The sequence below is a fragment of the Plectrocnemia conspersa genome, unplaced genomic scaffold (assembly GCF_051122295.1).
Source record: "Plectrocnemia conspersa isolate PC_06_02 unplaced genomic scaffold, ASM5112229v1 ptg000004l, whole genome shotgun sequence".
In the NCBI taxonomy this organism is placed as follows: Eukaryota; Metazoa; Arthropoda; class Insecta; order Trichoptera; family Polycentropodidae; genus Plectrocnemia; species Plectrocnemia conspersa.
The window spans coordinates 6662057-6685213 of record NW_028277168.1 but is presented as its reverse complement, the minus strand read 5'-3'; the positions used below and the strand labels follow the sequence as shown (position 1 = coordinate 6685213).

Sequence of the window (23157 nt, the reverse complement as noted above, 5' to 3'; positions counted from 1 at the left end):
TAATAAATTTTCTTATTATTTTGGTAAGACTTAAGAAAACTTTTGTTCGGTTGTCATTATTGCTAGATATTCTGCTGATCTCACAATGAGAAAAGAGTATAAGTAAGAATGTTATAAAAACATTTCGTGACAAAGATATGAAACATGTGGGATTTGTGAAATTGTTTATGGAAGCTATTGGACATCCATTTATTTCTTTTCATTGCATAAGTTGCAACAAAAATAATGAATTTACTAGCTGACAAACTTTCCTTAACTAAATAAGTCTTAGAACTCGCCTCATTTTTATTATAAGGAGAGCATATTGATGTAATTATTTATCAGGTTGCATTAATATTTTTTATTAACATTTAAAAAACAAATAAAATACTACAAACCTTATTTTATAATATATTATGGTTATCTAAAATGAATACGATAAGATAACTTGATCAATATATTAAACTAGAAGCATATTACAAATACATAATTTATTCACACAATTATTTCGATAAATAACAAGATTTTGCTCATGAGTACAATAAATGTGATTCATATGTGAATTTATGAGTTTGTTTAAAATATCTCGTAAGTTTTTAAATAAATATGTATTGATAAATAATTTATTAGATTATATCTTTATAGTATCACATTAAAATATCTTAAATTGATTTTCGTACGAGACGTTATTTATTTAAAGTATCCCACGTAAATGACACGTTTTAACCACAATACCCACTCACCACATTTGCCTTTATTTACAATAAACCTTAGCATTATATATGCATGAGATCGAAAGTCATTTTTAATTTATGATAAAGCCTTATTTATAGCGTCACATTTTCTTGTAATAAGAATACAAGAATGTACAATTTTCATCTCTGGATAAAGCATACCAAAATGGATACAGATCTTAAATGACACTAATTAACCGCGAACAAGGAGTGCTAGTTTGAATTGTTTGATAATATATTCAATTAAGTTGAAACACATCGTTCTAAAATAGTCGGTATACGCGAAAGCGTGAGATGACAGAAAACAGGCGTGGGAGGAATTTAAAATTCGTTCTGAAACATCTATGCTGATTGAATGTTAATTGAATTGAAAGTAACGAAAATACTAAAAATATGAACTGTTTTTACTTAAAATAATATACGTAAAACGGTGCCGCTTTTATTTTAATACGTTTTTTTGCTTCTCGTTTGAATACCGTTTTCTTGATCAAAACGAATTGATAAGTGTATCAAAGATTGGAAGCATTTATATATATATTTTTTTAAGAAAAATATCAAATTCATAACATGAGATATGTTATGTATCTTTACCTGGAACGTATTTTTCAGATCATTCGAAGCAAAAATAATAATCAGCTTTGTACAAAATTAATTATTAATTTATATTAAACAACTCTATAAACATATGAAGTAAGGTTAAATAATTTATGATTAGTTTTTACTTTATTACAAATTAATTGTATCTTTGAGTCAATATAAACGCAATAAAGCATATAATTTTACTAGCATCTATCGTATAAATAATATTTTTGTAGAAATATACCGATATGATTTAACTAAAATGTTAGTGAAAACATATTTTCACAATTTAAGAAATATCTTTTGCTTTTACGATCATTCTGTCCAATTTAAGCATAAAATTAAATTAAAAATGAAAGTAATAAACAACTCACACCATTGTCGATCATCTAATATATTTACATATGCTTTTATGTGTAATTTTGTATATGATTTACTGCTCGGAATAATAACGTATTTCATGAAAAAAAGAGAGGTGAAAACACATAAGTACATTTTATGTGGGGAAAACGAATTAGCGCCTCGGAAAAGTTCGGTTGAATTTTCCACGCACAGAACGGATGTTCATCCGGCGGAAGAGCAATTTTAGTCAGGAAATTTTTCTCCTCTTTGATGTATCTGTTAAGCATACATTTTTTCTCCACTCGTATGTTGAAATAATTAAAACTCGTTGTTTATAACGATGTGTTGGTTTTTTTGGCGTGATACTCGAGCTAGTCCCTAACGCGTTTAACTGTTCAATATTGGTTTAGCGAAATTGGCATTCTATATCTCCCAATACTGGAATTAATCTGATCAACTTTAGACGAATATAAAACAAAACATGCGCAAAAATATTTGCTTCAGCATTTAATAATATTAGTTAATAAATCATATAAGAAACAGTTTAATATTTTTAATGATTAATATGTAGTCTCACATTACACACAAATTAAACCAAATTTTGAATCACATTACGAAACAGATTTCGACATAGCAATATGACGTGCATTCGACATGTTTGTGAAGCTTCAAGGCAAATATTCGAATACCAGCCATTAATTATGTAGGAATTGATGTCGTGTGTCTGTGTATGTATTTTTAGTGATATAATTATACAAGCGATGTGCATTCAAAGGCAGCCTTGACCCGTTTCAGTAGACAACCGCATTTGCGGAGGCTGTTGGCGATAGAGCAAAAAACACATTTTCTGGGACCGACCTGAGGCTATTACATTTAGTGGCATAGAATTCATAACAACACTCTCTAGACGACAGATAATAATCTATTTGCCTTACTGTGGCGTCTCAGATTGTTGATATTTTTTATATAAGAGTAGAGGTAATGGGAAAATTTAATTTCGGTCTGAGCTCTGAGGGTTTATTAAGTTTAGAATGCTGTCAAAGATTGATTTATTTATACAGAAAAAATATATATTAGATATATGTTTAATGTATCTTGTAATACAGTTGTAATAAGCTTCTTAAATAATACAAATAAACAAGATGATAATCCTGTCAAATAAAGAGTTAAATACGTGTAGAAATTTCATGCGATATATACATATAGAAAAGTTTTAAGTAACTGGTTTGAGTAGTGCCAAAACTGAAATAATTTACATTTGAACTATGTGTAATATTTTGCAATTATTTAAAGTAGAATTAAAGACATCTCATTTAGTAGAGATTTGTAGCTAAAACATGTCGGTGTTTGATCTAATTAAATATCAAACACCATCTTGTACATAAATATCAGATAAATTTAATGATTTAACGTTGACCTAATTATATGGTTTGATTTTGAAAAATTATTATTTTAAGGCGCATATTTAAAAAATATGTTTTAACTAATAAAATGTAAGATAAAAACCGCTGAAATAGTTGTTAAGTCCAAGTCAGATGTATGACGTTTAAGGTCAAGAAAATAGGTGAACAGCCAACGAAGTAGTGTCTAGTGTAATTAGCGTCATTTATTTTGATTTCGCTGGTTTTTTAATGTATAATTTTAAATATAGACTTAATTAAGTTTAATATAATAATTAGTCAGCTTTATAATTGAAAGTAGATACATTAAATTTAGCACATTGTTAGAAAGGTGTTCATACTCTCTGCTGATATATGACTCAAATTTTTCTTAGAATTCAACTTTTATATAAGATTAATTTAGTTATTATATTTCTTTTTCGGGTTTAGCTTTGTAGATACATCTTAAATGTTTACTTACATTTTACCTTGATAAAAAATAGGTCTCTTTGATTTTAAATACCTTAGATCTTAAAAACAACCTTTACATTTTTTCAATCTTATATTCATTTATTTCGGAACGTTAAAGATCGTAATTGTAGTCAATATAAAAAATATGCTTTTCTAAAAAACTGGACCTCATGCCTAAGTTAAAAAAATCAGCTAAGGAGCAATTTCTTCTTGTATTAAAAAGTTAAGTGGAGTGATAACTTATCATCCCTTTACGCAAAGCTTTTAAAATTTTTGAGTTCGTGAACCTTGACTTAATGAACTTTTTCCTACATTTATATTTAACATGTTTTATCCCTAGTCAAGCCTAATTAAATTACGGGTATTTTATATAATCAAATTATTATGAAAAAATATTTAATTACACAGCTAGAATCATATGTATGATACTATATATAAAAATAATTATTTTATAGTGTCTAATATTTTATTTTCCAGTTTCTTTGCTAGGTTTTCATTTTTTGAGGACAAAAAAAACGATATAATTTATATCATTTTATAAAGCTAAAGATAATTTTGAATCTCAAGCATTAGTATATTACGCAAATAGAATTTAACTTTTAAGATGATTTTTGATACTATATTTACATATTAGAATATTAAAAATATATAAATACATTACTCAATAAAATATGAAACAATTGAGATTTTCCATCTATATAAAATTCGTAAATCTCGAGTGGCAATGGATCAAGATTTGTGACTTAAGTCAAGTGTTCAATCAACATTTTTGTGTGTATATTAAAATAAAACATACTAGATTGAATAAATAATATATAAGCGTACAATTCGATTTGGTTTGAGGAATTGGTACTTACTTATTTGCGTTTTCGGATATTCGCAATAGTTCGACCTCCATGGATAGTCACACCCTTCAGTTACACCCCTGTGCTTTCCAGCGAAGACCAACCCATTGGGACAGTCGTATTCGACCGGTTGGTTACTGTCGCATTCCCAATACTTGTCACAGTATTTGTCATCAGCAGTTACCCTTGATTTGATTTTGCATGGGTCTTCGACTGGATTCGCTATGGCGTAAGCGAATACTGCAGCTGAAAAAATATAAATTAAATATTTTAATACGAATATAAATTAACAATACATCATTGCACTTTTATGTATATATGTGTAATTTGTACAGTTTTGATTAAAGTATTAAAATGCTATTATCTAAAAATATTTCAATCAAACTGTATTCTTAAATGAAACCATGTTAATGCTGCCTCTTAAAACAAGTTTGAAAATTTTTATTTAGGTAATTCATTATATAAATATATCTTCAGTTTCTAAATCTTTTTCATTAATTTTTATCTACTATAATTAATTTCAGTTGTATAGTTGTTAATATTATTTTTGACCAAATATTAGTGAAAATACTAAAAGCAAATGTACGTTTTGAGATACTAACATATTTAAGAAACGAAAATGTTTATATTTTTATTTTAAAAGCGTTTTTATTTCTTACTATTTTTTACTTTCTAGCTCAATTCAAAATACTTTTGCAAAAAAATATCTCAAAATTACTACATTTAAAAAAAATCTCTTTAAAATAAGATCAAAAGTATCTACTTAATCTATTTTATATCTATATATCGTCTATGTTATTATTATCATCACTTTATATCATTAATTTGCTTTTATTTGTATTTAGCAATAATGTATTTTTTATAAAAAAATAATGATTATTTTGTATCTGTGATACATTATATATTAAAGTATTATTTGCAAGTATAAAGACATAACATATTATTACAACGAATTTAGGATGATTTGTGTCCCATATAAAAACATAATTTAATCCTAATTTTAGTTGTATGGTAATAAATTTATAAAAAAATTAAGATAAATAAATTAACAATTTTAATTCTTTAGGCTTATACTAATTTGCAAATTTTATCCTTATTTAGAATACTTTGGCAAAGTAAAACACAAAGCTCTTAATGTATTAACTTAATTAATTTGTAATAAAATACATATACTAAATGATATTTACAGAATCTATTAAAATATATATACATATATATTATTGCACTTATGTCTTTGTCAATATCATTTTTATTTTTAAAATAATTTGATTAGTTTTGTTTATATTTACTTTTTTTAAATTGAATCTCTGTAAATAATCAATCAAATAAACAGTACAATAATAAAAGTCTATGTATAAGTCGCTGACTATTGACCTGAAAGACCTGGGTTTAAATCCCACATGAATCTTCGTGTTTTTCAATTTATATCGTACCTGTAAGATCGTAATTAGTAATTTTAATATATTTATAATTTCGATTAGTCGACACAGATTTGATTTTCCTAACCTCACAAATAAATATCGTAATGAATAATTAAAATTAAGCTAGGTTGTACATATTAGGTATTAGAAAATCTCTAATAATAATTAAAAATACTGTTACTAATCACCCTATTAAACAGATTATATAGTTTTTGATTTATTCTGCAAAAATTTTGCTTCAAACATTTTTTCATGTGAATTCAGACATGTTCAATTGACTTCAAAATTCTATTTCAAAGGAAATGCTATAATGATTAAAATATTAGTAATTTTAATATATGTGATTAAAGTAAATGTTTTAAAATTTCTATATTTATAATTTAATTCAAGTAATTATTTAATGTTTATATATTAATTTAAGTATCTAAAACAGATTTAGAAAATGTACAAATTTACCACAAAAAACAATTTTTGAAGCTGATTTTTTTAAATCAACAAACGAAAATTAGAACTAATACTAATTACGTAGTAATAAAAGTGTAGTCTATTTATTTTCTTATGATACTATTTAGTTAATAGCTGTTTAGGTTTATTGAGTAAATATTATATTCCTAACTCTTGATGTAAATTAAACCATGTATTGAAAACAATCAAACTGTTTTTATTAAAGCATTGTTCTAGACATGACCAGCATTGATAAGTTTTAAAATAAAACGTGATATTTATTATTCAACCAAATATATTCGATTGACCGTTATAGAACAGGCGTTAACCGACCGACAGGAAATGCGCAGACAAACGGAGTGACGTTAAATTTAATCGATTGGAAATTTTGAACAGATACAATGGCTTACAGGGGTGTCTATTATTAAAATTAGAAACTATTATGTCCGCTGACAATACAGATCTTTCTAATACGAAGCATTGTAATATAATCTGCGTATTACGCTCCGTTATATATAAGACAAAATTTCTACTGTTAATTTAATCACAAATTTTTTTCAGTAAGATACATAATTGTTTAGTTAATAAATATATTTTTTAAGCTCTTTAAGTATATTAAAGGAACGGTTTTAAGCAAAGCTGTGATTGTGACTTATAATTTTCAAGGATCTTGCTAAAATATAGAAGCTTAAAGTTTTGTATTTTGATTTTAAATTAATTGTATACCAGCACATTAGAGATAAAGTCTGCGTGAAATGGTACTAGTTTGTTTAAGATGTTAGATACAGCTGTTGCATGTTTAATATATCTATATATGTATGTTAATACTATATTAAATATAGTTTGCGAGAGTTCTATTTAATTTATTAATTATTTTTAATATGGTAACAAGTTGAAACCTTTATATTAATATTCAATTTAGAGTCAATTCAATGAGCCTTAAGCTCGTGCCAGAAGATTGTTTGCCGAGATCTAATATGCTAACCCATACAATAATCGCGGAGTAAGTCGTAATACAATGTAGGGTTTTAAATCAATTATAATTCTCACACAAAGGGTAAATTCGCGCGCAGGCACTCGTCAAAATAACGCGAAAACACGACTTCAATGGAAAATAGTCGAATCGCTTCTAATTCGATTTGTACCTTTTGAAGTACGTTAAACCTCGTTTATGGACGAGTTTGTATTTTGATCAAAAATTTAATTAACAGAACATATCAAAAATGCGATCACGGTACAAATGAAACTGAAAAATTACTACATTGATACCATTGTAAATAATGAATTCATTTGTGTGACTTAAACGACATTTTAACTGTTAAAAGTAGTTGAAAGACTTAGTATTAGTCGTAAAAGTTATTTAATTGTTATTTGCTATACTCTTTGAATATATACTAAGCTTAATTGTAGTGACAGAAATGTCATTGGTGTTGTAGTTGTGCTAGTATGATTTTACGCTATAAAATAAACTGCAATGCAACTTGAGAAATACACCGAAGAAGCTTTAATTATAAATATATATTAAACTCAAAATTATTTTTTTAAATATTATATTTATTATAAATATATATATATATATATATATATATATATATATATATATATATATATATATATATATATATATATATATATATATATATATAAATATATACTTTAAATTCAGATAAGGAATTAAATAAATAAATCACATTATACGACTTTTAAAACGAGCTTTCCTTTCTTTACATATACAATATATGTTTTATACATATGTAACCCTTTCGATAATCGTATTAATTTATGTATTTATTTAATAGATAATAGAGGTTTATTGTATTTTTTATTTTTTTATTTTATATATATATCAATTATAATTTATTCTATATTTAAATATATTTATTCGAAAATATTTTTGCACGATAAATAATCGAACAAAACATGCACTTTGGTGGATAATGGATGTAAATAATACTAGTGCCAGACAATGGAAAATTAAAGCAGTCGTTCACGACAAACTTGAACAGTAATGGAGGAAATAAGTAATACCATTCAGACTGGGGACATTAAAAATAAGTACTTAAATACAACGGTTATTTAAGAAAAACGGATAAAACTCTAGATTTATTTAAGGAAAACGTACGTTTTTATTTAAAACATATTTATTTATAATATAAAATTTTATTAAAGGCAAAAGATTCACATTCTAGTTTTACGATTATTGAACTCATGACATTAAAACCTGAACTTCGAGTTAAGTATGAATAAAAAATAGTGTGACATTAAAAATTATCGCAAAGCTTTTAAAATTGTTTTTTAAATCAGGTTTACTAAATTACCATTTAATCTTTTCTATAGATATAAATGATATATATTAATATTTTTTGTAGAATGCGAATTAGTTCAGTCAGATTAATCTGTATTTTCTTTTTAGCAATGAATGTTTTGCTCTAAAGCACGATTTTTAGATTGAATAAATAATAATGTAAATGAGTTATTTTAAAAACCATAAGAATTTTACTATACACGATAGAAAATATACAATTATTATAATCACGATAGTTATAATTTTGTGAAAAAATACTGAACGATCAAAGATCGTTTTTATTTTAAAACTATTATAGTTTATATCTAAACCCTACCGTTAAATGCATTACCAAGTACTATACATTATTAACATATAATTAATAACTATTTTGTAAGAACATATTGATATTTTTAGAAATGTTTTAAATGAAGATCTCTAATGTAAAACCAACAAACATAAAAGTTCTTTTTTGTTAATTTCTTTAGCCAGTATTAATTATCTTTTTCATGATATATTTTTGCAGCATAATGAATTGCTTCTGTCAAAAAAGTATAAAGTAAGTTCGTTTGTACTAGCGATTGGTTTTTAATAGTTTTCGTAGCACTTTTTAAGCTTTTCATTAGGAATACAAAATTAAGTTTAAAAAAATAGTTTTCGAATATTTTTATCTGTAAAACAAATTTTTCGTAGACGATACAGTTCTTATCGTGAGTTTTATTGTAGTCAGTTAAAATGTTACAAAATAAAAAAGGAACAGACAGTCAATAGTATTAAAGCTAAATTCATTCGTAATATTAGATATTTCAAGCAATTTACTCTTATTTATTGATGAGTGTTACAGTGATGAATGAATATCATTTTATACACTATGTAGTTTATTCAATTAAAAAATTGTTAAACTGACACATAATATTGAGTCAAAAAATCCTCTAAGTCTTTTTCAATGTAATTAACGCTACACAGATTCCTGATTTCACTGCCATGGGTTGTGTGGTACAAATGCTTAAACTAACGATTTGTGATTATACTTGTTTTAAGTAAAATATAGAGCTGATAATATATGTTTTTATTTTCTTCACTATTTAGATTGTTTGCTAAGGAAGATATTTTAACTGATTAATTATAAAAAAATATTTAACAATTCAATAATGTAAATAATGCTACATAAATTGCCGATTTCACTACTATAGGTTGTGTGGTACACATGCTTCAGCTACCGATTCTTAAGAAAATATAAAGCTGATAAAGTTGACCATACATAAATCCGGAAAAAAATTAAATGCAATCAGAAAATTATTTTTATTCTTATAAAGCTAATTTAGTAATTAAAATAAAAATAACAAATGACTGAAAAATTCTATATCAGATTTAAAAAAATTATGTACTCAAAAATTTTTTTTTTATTTCACCACTAAACAACGAATATAACATTTTATTTATATTGATTATCCATATATAAATTAATGTCAAATTTCACAAAAAGCCCACATGAGCATTTTCGATCCAAATTAAATTAATATACCAAATGTTATGGTGATAGTAAAAGATCGAAGTTATGATTATAAAAATCACATTATGCTGTTAAACAGTATAAATTTATATTATTATTTGTCATAGAGCTCTTTTGAAAATGTATCCGGTGCTTTATGTTTCTCACGATCGCCCACTCTATAAACACAGATCTTTACATACCCACGGTAAATATATGCCTATATATAATAGTTACCGGAGTTGTGGCATACGTTGTCGGAAGTGGATTCGTTGTATAAACGGAAGCCGAATAAACTTTCTCCTCAAAGACGAGTTTCTGTATAGGTAGCTGTGTGTGGTAAAACACGCGCTTGTTTGCCATTATTATTTTTAGCGTTTAAAGCGCTAATTTTCCATTCAATGGTACAAATGTGTATACATTCGTAATACCAGCTACTTTTACATAACTGCTGTTTCGTGCCGTCGACTTCGCGGTCGATAGTTTGTTCCTCATTATCAAGGCTTTTTGCAATTAACCATGAATATTTTATGCAAATCACTGCAGCCGATCGGTTTGACCGTGACCGTGTGTCCAGTGTCACTGTCGAAATTTTTGTTTTTGTTGTTTTGTTTTGAGGCATAAGTGAAAGTCCACATTGATAAAAAGGATTCCGAATATCCACTATTTTTAATTTTTAAATCCTGGAATGTTCTATATTTAGATATTTAATATATGGAGAAAAAAATCAAGATTTTAATATGTAATTACAATAACATAGTTCAGTGAAATTGATTTTTGTGTTCATTGGTTATTTACAAAGGAAATTCAAACTCCAGAAAATATTTATCAAGCATATTATTTAAAGACATATACAATATTTTATAATATTTAATTAACATAAACAATTAATTTATTTATAGACATATTGATTTTTAATAAATATTAAATCAAGTCAATGTTTTTGGAATTTTATAAATATTTTTTTGAGTTTCGAGACTTATTTTTCTTGAAGAATTTCCATGAAATTTTAATCGGTAAAAGCTGAAACATAATCTTCAATTAATATTAATTGTATGAGTTAATTTTTATGGTTATTATTTTTTTCTCTTGTGAAAATTATTTTATTTTTCGTTTAAACATATTTTTTTAAATATGTATACATATTTTTGGAAATGCAAAGAAAATCTTATATTTATATATATTATTTTGGGTTTAGCCCAGCATGTGGTTGTTCAGATCTGAACAACCACATGCTGGGCTTTGCCCACACCGGATGTTCATATTCTCAATTTTCCCCTGAGGATGGCTGGGCGAATCTGGCCGAAACGTAGGGACCATGATTCCACACGGAATCAAAAAAGTACGCGGAGCAATCCGACTCCTAGAAATATTAACCAAATATTTCTCCGCGAAAACGCATTCAACCACATATATATATATATATATATATATATATATATATATATATATATATATATATATATATATATATATATATATATATATATATATATATATATATATATATATATATATATATATATATATATATATATATATATATATATATATATATATATATATATATATATATATATATATATATTAGTTATATACTATGTAAATCTGTGAATTTTTGGCTCAACTTTTTTAATATAAAAAATAAGTCTTTACCTGGAAACCTAATTATACAACTAGAAAAAATCTCGTCACTTGATATCAAGATTTACTTGTTAAAAAGTATTTTTATATAAGATACAAGTCGTTAATCTCGCACATATTTTTTATAAACATGCAATCTGTTATCGCATGTTTGTTTTGTTGTTGTTATTAAAAAAAACGAACCAATCTCGAGTAATATTTTTTAGAAGAGCTTTTTATATTCGCTTTTACCTTGTTGATACATGCTCTGTATATGTATCAAATCGCGTTTCTAGTGTTTGCCGAGAATGTTTGCACTAAATTCAATTCCATTCCTTTTTGTAGGTTTCAATATCAAATTTTATATTTAATTACAATATACAAAATCGTATCTATTGCAGTTATCATTTCATAAATTTAATACTCTTTTTTATATTTTTATTGGAATTTAATAAGGTAAGCATTATTGTATTTTAGTTAATGTGCTTATAATATGATACATTCAGAATATCTATTAATAATTTTTGAAATAAACACCATGGACTTAATGTAGTGAGACTGTAAAAGATCGATTTAAAATCTTGACATCATTTTGACTATTAATAATACTATTTCTTCTATTTTAAATATTGCATATATTTTTCATCACATCATCGCTAATCCCGTCAAATTCGATACACATAGATGAATTCATAAAAATCAAGGAACAGTTAATCCGAGCTTATCGATAAAAATAATATGAATATATGAATTATTTCGAAACGACATAGGATTAATAATTTAAAATAGGACAGCAAAATACGATTTTTTTTCGCATTTGTAAAATCCCTAATCCCTATTTTTTTCATAACATTTATGTGCATGCAGATTAAAAAATGTACGCTTTTAATATTAAAAATATAAACCTAGCCATAGAGAGTTATTCCATTAATTTGTTGTTTTTACGCCAAAACTTTTATAATGCAAAAATTGTCGGGTTTTCTTTGTTTATTTTAGCATTACAAAACACTTTTACTCTCCTATTCTAAGATTTCTAAAAGGTGTAAAAACAATATTGAATATATAAAAACTTTATATTAATTTTTAAGTTTTAGTTTCGCAAACAATTTGATAAAATTTGTATATTATGGATATGTAATTCACCATAATAAAAGCTTCTTTAGCTTAGCACAATTAACAAATATTTTTATACTATATTTTATACAATTATGCATTTTAAAATATCGTTCTGATTCAATTAATAACTGTAGAATTTTCTGTATTGTAAAGCAAATACATTTTTAGAATGTGTATATACTAAGAATATATAGTTAATAGTCTTATTATTAAATATTTTTTTAAAGTAAGTACGAAATTTTATACATGGAACTTATGATATGCACATATAAATAACTATAACCTTTAGTTAATTATCTATTATAGAGTTTTTATATAGCCAGTTTTGACAAAATTATACCCCATCGCATGATTCGTAAAATTTACAAATCAGGCAATTAACGTAGTTAACTTACTGGAAATTCTGAGTAATGTAAAAAAATAATTAATAAAACTATTTGCTTTCACCACCAACATAAATATTTATTGCGTATTTCCTCATTATCTAAAAAACAGATTATCGTCTTAATAAAATATAAAAAAATATAAAAATGAAATACTGCTGAATATTAGTGTTTTCTATATCTTAATGTACCATAATCTTATGCCTCAATGCTTAAGCACCAGTGAGATTCATTGGAAGCAGAGGCCATAATCAATGTTTCGACGTCAAAATTAATCGTGAGGTCCAAATCGTGAGAACGTGAAAGGTCTTACTTGATTAAATTTAAAGTATTGTTGAGGCGAAGGTGGTACTAACCTAACCTCACATATATGTGAGATAATATTACAGTTCTTAGCTATACGTGAGCTTTGATTATGCTAAGTTAGATTAACGAAGTCCGAAATTATACTATTCCGTATTATTTATTTTTGTAATTTTTCTGTGAATAATAGTACTTTTATTTTTTTCTCGTAGAATATTTTTATAGTATGTTTACTGTGAACGTTTTTTATAGGCGTTTACCTGTCAATGTATAATATAAAAATGTCTAGAACAGTGCTTAAAAATAGAGCAGATAAGACATTCTAGTGTTATTATAATTCAGGCCCATATTATTTTCTGCACTTTGTATCTTTACTTTCCGAACAACGTACATTTTTTGTTGTTGTAATATTACAACGATCACTAGAGGAGAACCGTGAGGTGAAAACGCATAATTTAACCTGGTAGAAACGTTGATATTCTATAGTACTTTCGCCTGTCCCGTTTGTGAATTATTATATGCAAAGCAAACAATTGCAAAATGGCAAACAATTATCGCTGTCGTCGCCATGTGACGATTTGCAAATCGCAGAGCGCTTTTACTTTCGTTGGAAAATCTTGTGGATGCAAATTAGTCGACGACTTGTGAAAGACGCTGAAAGTCACCGCGTTTCAATTTGCACATCAAACAAATTCGCACCAGTGGAAATCCGTTGTGTAATTCCTCGGCTTTGGACCGCAAATGCTGGAGAACGAACGCCCTTTAAACGGCGGAGTTTGCATACATTTTGTGGTTGAGGTGACACTGCAATTTTTGGCAGAAAATATTACATTTCCAAATAAATTTTCAATTTAAAGTTACTCAGCCAAGTCTTATTATGATCACTAAATTATTAATAAATTGTCAGGATATTTCTAATCTATTAATTTGCAACACAGTGACATTTAAATATATATAAACGGAAGGTTGCGGGTTCGAGCCCCAGCAGCGACACTCAAATTTTTATTTAAAAATAACCGCAATTATAAAAAAAACGGCTACAGCTATCTATTGGTTATAAATGATATAACACATAATAATTTATAATTATTAATATACATAGATGTCACTGATTCCCAGACTATGTTGGTTAATACTTATTGTAGGTATTCATTATATCTGATTGACTTAGTTGGAACAGATTTACCCCATTGTAACGCATCGGGCTTACGCCTATCAGGTTACAACGGTAATTCAATAAAAAAAATATGTTTTTTTTATTTTTAAAAATGTGGGTATATTTTGTGTTGTATCATTATTCTTGCAACACAGTCCTAAAATAAATTTTATTTGTAAATAGCTGGGGTAAGTAATGAAGTTGAAGAATAAATAATTAATAAGTACTCTTTATACGTTCTTTGGTTGAGTTCAGGGTTAAGGCATACGAGTATTATAACTGATTTCATTTCGCTCATTCCCAAACAAAATTTAATGTTATAATAATAGTTATTCTTTTAAAAAAAATAATATCAATACAATTTTTATTACACTATATATTTTTAATCCAATTAGATATTAATTTTTGTATTTACATAATAGAATAATTTGATATTATTTGTAGAGCTATATTTTTTTAATCGTTTTTATTATGTTGAAAGGCTGCGTGTAACATGTAACTAGTATATGCATTATTTAAATCAGATAACAATTTCAATAACTAGATTTTAATATAAAATTATGCACTGAATTAAAATTAATTAATTTCAGAAACCAGTCATTAGCTTTTTCCTAGCGTGTGTATTTTTTTCTTATGTTGAATTTATTTTTTTATTTCACAGTACCATATATTTTATTATTTAATATATTAACTAATATAAAAAATAAGTCTTACTAATAATATTGATTGTGCATATATATTATGTACATAATTAATTGATTATGATTTAATTAAATTGCATATAAATAAAAAAGATAATTTCACGTCATATTTTATACTTAAAAAAAATATATATTACACCATTAAAAATTTATTTGATTAAATAAAAAAATATTTATTTACACTGTTAAATTAGCTCGACAAATGTTTTAAAACTACTGTATAAGTTCGAAGCTTGAAACTTGCGGGACACCAAATTGCTGCTTTTGTTACTTAAGCCTTGAGGCAGCTCTCATAAGTAAGTTTGACAATTATTAAGCCTTGTTAAGCTTGTTTCCGTTTCTATTATTTCAAGTATATTATTTTATTAACACACATTGAACTTGTTACTTTATTTGCAGACAAACAACTGTAATTAATTATAACATAATTATCTACCTTTATAATTTTTTAATTCCACCAGTTACCCTTCTTCCATTCTTTCTTATGTGAAAAAAAATGTTTGTTATACTTAATTAAAATATTAACTTAGCTACTTGTCAGTAAAACAATCTTTTAATTAAATAAATCAAGCCCTAATCAATTGCAATGGCAAAAACTTTTCTATATACTTTTATAGACTTGTCCAAGACTTATAAGGATGTGTTTTACACTCTTGCTTAGAAAATATGTCATGTAATGCATTAATAAATTGAAAAAAATGGACTTATAAACAGTTATTCTTATTAAAAAAACTTCATATTATATTTATATATTTATAAATTATCTATTCCGACTAATTTTCACATTCATCAATATCGATCATATGAGAAAACTGTGTCAAATATTGTGTGTTCACCGCTAATTGATTATTTAGCAATTTTTTACCATTCATATTATATTTAGTCCGTCCATTTTACATAAATAGCAATTAAAACTAGTTTATGTCGCAAACGGATTTCTTCTTAGTATGTTTTTTTCTTTCTCAGTACTCATATGTGTGTCGAAATGAAGAACGTTCAACTTGTTACGCGTTTGACTGTGCAATATTCGCCAGAAGCGTTTAAAGATCGATCAAAGGCGATAATTCATCTTTAATGTCAAAGAAAGAAATCATCATTCACGATGTGATGACAGGAAGTGAATGCAACACAGCAGTGAAAGTGTTTAAATTAATTTATTAATATTATATGCACATATGCAAGATTTTACATGTGTATGTACATAATGTGTTGAGAGCAAAGACCGTGTAACTGCATTGTTGCCATTGACGCGAATAGTGCTATTATTAAAACGTTTGAAGCGACATAATAAAGCCTTTTGACGTCATGATTCATCCACTTATAGAATACCATAAAGGTAATATTGAAATTTGCCTAACGTATCATGATCTTTATGAAAACAAAGGATACGTTACGTAATAATTTATATGTAAATGAAGATTAAAATGCTAATATTGCAATAACAATATAATAATTAGTATTGTAGTGCTAGGAAATACTTAAAATTTAAGACATTTCAATTATAATATTATAGTACATATACATTTTGATGTAATAATAAACATAAGTGTATTTGCTTTTGTTACTATATGTAAATATTCTTAAACTTAAGATTAAAGTAATCTTTATCCATATCAAAGAAACTTAATTTTTAATACTATTTAAATTCATGTAATTGATTAAAAAGTTAAATGTCTTGTGTAAAGGGTACGTTATCGAGCTCTGATGTTCTGATCGCAATGGTTATGAATAAGGGACGCAATCGCGACTCTCATGCCCGCAGCTAAAAATCGCTAAATATCGACAAATTGTCACAATCCTTTATATTGAACACACTTGACATCGAGAATGCAATAAATTTATACAGGGGCAAAGAAAGTGCGTATGGATGTATTATACATATATATAAAAATATATGCGCATAATTCATAGATGTAATTACAAAATTGTCTGTAGCTGATTATTCATTCTCGAAATAGCTTTGTTCAGGTGGACGTTAAGTGTCCAGTCAAATCCAAGGAGTCATTGAGGTAGAACGTTTTGTGACCTCCTTTCACCTGTTAATGCCAAGCTGTCCATATCAACTTTAGGGAGAGGATCGTCTGTTGGTGTCTTGTCTCACTCTGAGAGCATCTAGCAAAGTTATGGTCCATTTGAAACAGGATTTGCTGACACTTGAGGTCGGTCGACGAAAAGATCGTCGAGCAAATATGTCTGGTTTTTAAGTGTATTTCACAGCTGAAAAGTTGACAATTAAGTGATTTTATACGGGAAATCAGAACCCTTTTATAGTAGATTTTGGTCAACTATATTGCGCAATTTTACATTTATTTACCTATTTTTTGCTTCTCAAGCAAGTGTAACATTTATATATCTATAGTGTTTTAGTTTTATTACCTGGCTTTGCCAATTATATATTTATTTTCATTTTTTATTCATTGTACATATTATAGTAGCACGTAATCGGTCGTCAGCACGGCACTGTTCAGTTTTTGCAGTGATTTCATCGGCCCATATAATGGCCAATAAACGTTGAATAGAAATTGCAGCCAGAATGACACGTGCATACACTTGTTGTGAGTTCATATGACATTCACATATATTTTCTGTTTTGTGGTATATGTATATGATATTAGTTAACTTGTATCCTATCGTTCTTAGCAAAAAGGTACTTGAATATAGATACGAATAGTATTCATTTATCGTCTTGTATAGATATCTTAAATATTATGTTTATATTCCTTTTAACGGAGAGTAGTATTTTGATTTGATGTGGTTGTAGACAAACACGCACAAATATGTCTGTCAGAGACCATGCTAACTGTCTGAACTTGGACATCAGTCTTTTTTACGCGTCCATTTAAACGGTTGTCTGATGTCCCTTTCAAAAAAGCAATAAATTGTCATAATGTAATAAAACCTTATCACCAAAATCTTATTTTAGACCGAAAGCGGCACCTTTGGGGCAAATTAATAAAGGCGAGCGGAAATAGCCCGGGAAATAAAATCATTTAAGAGACTAATTTTACCAAAAAATATACTGGAAACGATCGAATGCGGGTGCTCGGATCTGCGTGCTCGTGTCCAATCTGTTCTATTTGAGCACGGATAGCAGACAGACAAATCTGTGCCTTTTCTCACCACACACGATCGGATTTGTCCGCCAGGCACCCGAGACGGACAGATCCACGCGTGTATGGCCAGCTAATAAAGCCATATTAAAGAATATTTGTCATTTATAAATATAATAAAGAGCAGATGATCCAAATTAAAACCAAGCGGTACTCTAGATGTAACGAGTACCATAGCTCATATTTATCGTTAGTAACTTGAATAACTCGAAAGATAGTTCCAGAAACACGAGTTGTTAAATTTTATGGCAAACTTTGTCTAGTGCTATCGAATTTTTTTTCCTATTGCCTTGGAGGTTCTCAAAGTGGACAATATCGCCCACCAGTGGGCGATAGATGAGCCATGGATGGCAACGGAGATGTAAACAAAAAATTTATTGTTAAAAAAATAAAGCATATTATATTTATATTAAGGTAAATATTTTTTGCATAGAATATAATACGTTTTAATATATTTTGAAATACTATTTTTTATAAATATCATTTATTGCTTTATGAGTAGCAAATACTTATTATAAGTAGCAAATATTTAATATAAATAGCATAAAATAATTATTAAAATATCAAAAAAATTCTTAGATATTGGTGTTGCGCAAAAATGTTCATTTTTGATTCATTTTCTTAAATATTTTCTTAATTTAATTTTTTTTATTTTCAAACGTGCTATTTGAAATTCTAAGATTTTACAAGCTACATAAATATTTTAATGAAATTTAAATAATATATAGGGATTGCTATGTTAACAATTTATTATTAAGTAAAATAGAACTAGAGTATTCCGAAGTTCATAGATTAAACAGATTGTTTAAAATTTGTAGATTACCACAACTAAGTAAATATGTATTATTACACTTGCTTGGTATATATTTTTCAGTGAAAGTGTTTTTATCAGTAAAGTATATTTTCAAATATAATTTCACTATTTATTTCAGTGGAAGCATATCCGAATACATTCTTACTATTAGATATATATTTTTACTAGTGAATATATAATTGAACCGAAAGTCGCTAGTGAAATTGTATGCTGGTCTAAGATGTATATAAAACATAATTTTCCAGCTGCGAAAAGTTCAGTTGCTGTTCGTACTCAAACCTTACCTATACGAATTAACTTAATACAAGTTGCAAAACTTGAGTTAATCTAAGAACTTTCATTAGATCAAGTTATTACGTTTAAATTAGGTTTGGGTTTGATAAGTTGAAGCGTATCAAACAATTTATTATAATGTTACCGGGCAATATCAGCGAAACTGTATTTATTTCAGTGCATGTATATTCGGAACATTTTGATAAAATACCAAACAGATATAATGCTTTTTAAGCAAAATTATATTAACAAAATTATACAAGTGAAAATGTATTGGGATATGATTTCATTCAAATGCTAGTTAAGATATATTTTTAATTGTATAACACATTCACTGTGTGAATGTGTTCTACTATTACTAACATATGTGCTATTTTTCAGAACTAAATATACATAGTATATTTAGTTCTGAAAAATTAATATCCTTGAATTAAAAAGTTTGTCTTTGAAAAATTTTCTCTCCGTATATTTTAATATTAAAAGCAACGATATATAACTAATTTTTAAAATTATATTTCAATTTCTAGAATAAATTAATTTTCTATTCACAAGTAAAAGGATTAAAATATTAGGCCTTTGATCATAAAATTCTGGTAAAGAGAGCGATGTTAAATCTGTCAAAATTCGACTGAGAGATATTATAAAGACATGTGAGTTGGTTAATGCTATAAAAAGTATTTAATTAATAAAATAAATTAAAATGGGATATTAAACACATTGTCAAACATTATATAATTTACACGTACATGAACGTACTCGTATATGTACAGATACCAAGAATCCTCATATGGAAACATGTCGTCTAAATGGATATGTATGTCGCTGGCGTTAAAACGGTTAAACGTACCTACGTGTTTGTTAACATTTGGCGAAACGGATTTATGTATTACGACCGTTATGAAATAATGGTATAACACTCATAATATAATAATTTGTATATTGTGTAATTGCTTTCACTGCATATCATCAAAAATTATGTAAATAAGAGTGAAATTTAAACCAGTTTCTTATCAAATCGGAGGAGAGAAGAAAAATTCGATCGCGAATCTTGGATCTTGGACGTTAGTAAAGTGAAAGAGGACTTTCTAAGCGATCGGATTCTTCGAAATATATTTTCGAGGTCTCTCCGAAGCTTCCCGTGCGATTATTGCGACCTCTGGTTAACGTTCGCGAAAGTACGTGTAAACCGTGAAAGGTAAATATCAGGCCATTTTGAGGTGAAGGTCGACGCTTCAAAAGTGAGCGTGAGAAAACGGTCCTGCCACTGGGTATATGCGTCCTTTTTTGCAAGACAAAAAATAAATGGAAACGTATTAATCTAGCAAAAAATCTGTATTAGATGGTTCTAGATTATGGACCAGAGGCTCAGAGGCTTTCGGTCTGCGAGCCAATATTTTACTTTTGTGTATCTTACATTTTTATATCGCTTAAATTATTGGAAATAAATTTCAATCAAGTTTAATGTAATTAAACTATTCAAAACATATTGTCTTATTAAAGAGTATAAAAGCTTTTAAATAATATTTACTCTTAAAAACACTTCTTATTATTATTAAAAAATACAGTAATCGTATTTAAGAAATGATTTAATCCAATTATAATTGTCTGTAATTAAAAATATTATTTTACTTTGACGATTCTGTTTCTAGAACATCGAGAAAAACCTTGAACGTGCGTCGATATGTTCAAATGCTTGCAAGTATGCGTTTTTGCTTTTTGTTCTACGGTTTCTATGAGGCAGCATCAGTTTCACTTTCTATTTTTGTGATACAATCGTTTCTATTATGGCTATAAATTAAACTTTGCACTCATAAAGCACCACATAGTTCATATAATATACACAGCATAGACTTCGAAGAATAGAAAATAGAAAGAAAAACAATTTGCTTATCATATAATAGAGCAAGAGACACATACCTAAGACTGACATGTTTAAAAATAGTATACAACTAGGAGTACGGAATTCTAAGTAATATACTATTTTTAAATATTGTTTTTCATAAATTACATTACTTTTCCTACGCTTATTTATAATTCAAATGAAAATTAATACATTAAAGCAGATTTAATGTATATAAAAAATTACTTAGTTCCACTTTACCGACTAAATATAGAAAAGCTTAAAAAACGCTTAACTGAGCAAAGATACTAGACCCTCAAAAATACGTCATCGAAAAAGGCTCTTCGTAAAACGTTACAGTACCTTTCCGTTAAATGGTACTCAGGGCTATTAATTGAAGCACGTAAACGTAACGGTCTTACGCTTAATTCAAGGCTTTACAAACTGTTGATCGCCAAAAATACATAATTAACTAGGAATTTGCAAAACGTTCGCTCACATAAATCGCATCGCATGCTTCGATTTAATCAACTTAATATATATTGTATGTATCTATATATAATAGATCGTGATTAAGCGAAGAAAAACCATTTTTATTTTATACATTAGTTTAAGTTGAATTATTTTATCAATTAAACACAAATTTTTGCACTACAGTTTAATAAATTAGACAAGGACTTTAATTTTAAATGATCATTGGAACAACAAATACAGAATAAAAAAAAGTAAAAAGTATTATATTTAGCGTAATATTTATTAAGAAACTATGTCTATATTATAATGATTCAAAATATAATTTTATTTTAAAGATATAATATTTTCTAGCTTCATTAAAATTTTTTTGCATAATATATTAAAAGCTTTGATGCTAATTATTCCAATAACTCACTAAAAAATGTTTCATTGATCCAAATCATTAGTATTAAAATAATATGGATAAGATTTTTAGTCTATTATATTTCGCCGCATCTATTCTGCTTCTGTTGACAAGTGTAGACCTTTGTTTTACATTCTCGTTTTAACGATCTAGCTAATAACAACAAAAGCTTGCTGTTTTGTTTGGCCAGGTTTAAGAATTTCGTAATTTACAATTTCTTTGTAATCCCACCATTAGCAAAACATTTTTTTTACAGTGAGCCTGGGCCTAATGGTAGATTTTGCTTATTATTGTTGTCGTACGACACCCATTTATCATCTTTGGTTATTTTATGATCGATAAAAGGCGACCAGAATCAAAATCCAGGAACTTATTTTCGCTCAATTCGCGTGGAACTCTCCAAGCCTTCCCAATCTTCTTTATGGGTCTATGCACTGTTGAATCGGACAAGTTTAGCTTCTCACACAGCCGATAGAGAATTTTAGTAGGATTTGCTTTCATTTCAACAGCCAGGGTATCATCGCTTATCTTTGCTGGACTATTCTTAACGTCAAAATTTTTCATTTGCAATGTTTTAAGCCTTCCTTCACATTTATGAACATCTAATGAATGATCACTTCAAAAATGATTTTAGTGGTCGTATTTGAATTTTTTTTAAATAAATTTATAAATTGTTTACTTGGGTAAAAATCTGACATCGTAAATTTAAAATTCATGACTATGGCTAGACCATCACAGCCGAAATATAAAAAAGTATGTTTATATATAAATGTATTTTTTTTTAAAATTACATTTATTTCAAAATTATCTAACAAAAAAGTTTGGTTTACTTTGTTGTACGTTTTTGTAGATTTTTTTAAATATTGCCTGTTTATATTTTTAACAACATAACAAACGTTATAGTGACTTTAAAAACATTTTTTCAATTTAAAAATGCAATATGTATCTTTATCTATTGTTATTAGTATTGTATATAAAATAAAACATTATT

General features: G+C 26.9%; 1 protein-coding gene across 1 annotated transcript in view; it reads right to left on the bottom strand.

Annotated features, from left to right (window-relative positions):
- LOC148235746 (protein obstructor-E-like) overlaps window positions 1-23157 on the bottom strand; it is a 34179-nt gene that overhangs the window by 10040 nt on the left and 982 nt on the right. The window contains exon 2 of the mRNA XM_088184695.1: window positions 4342-4575. Coding sequence (XP_088040821.1) covers window positions 4342-4575 — 234 coding nt within the window. The remainder of the gene's footprint in view (window positions 1-4341; window positions 4576-23157) is intronic.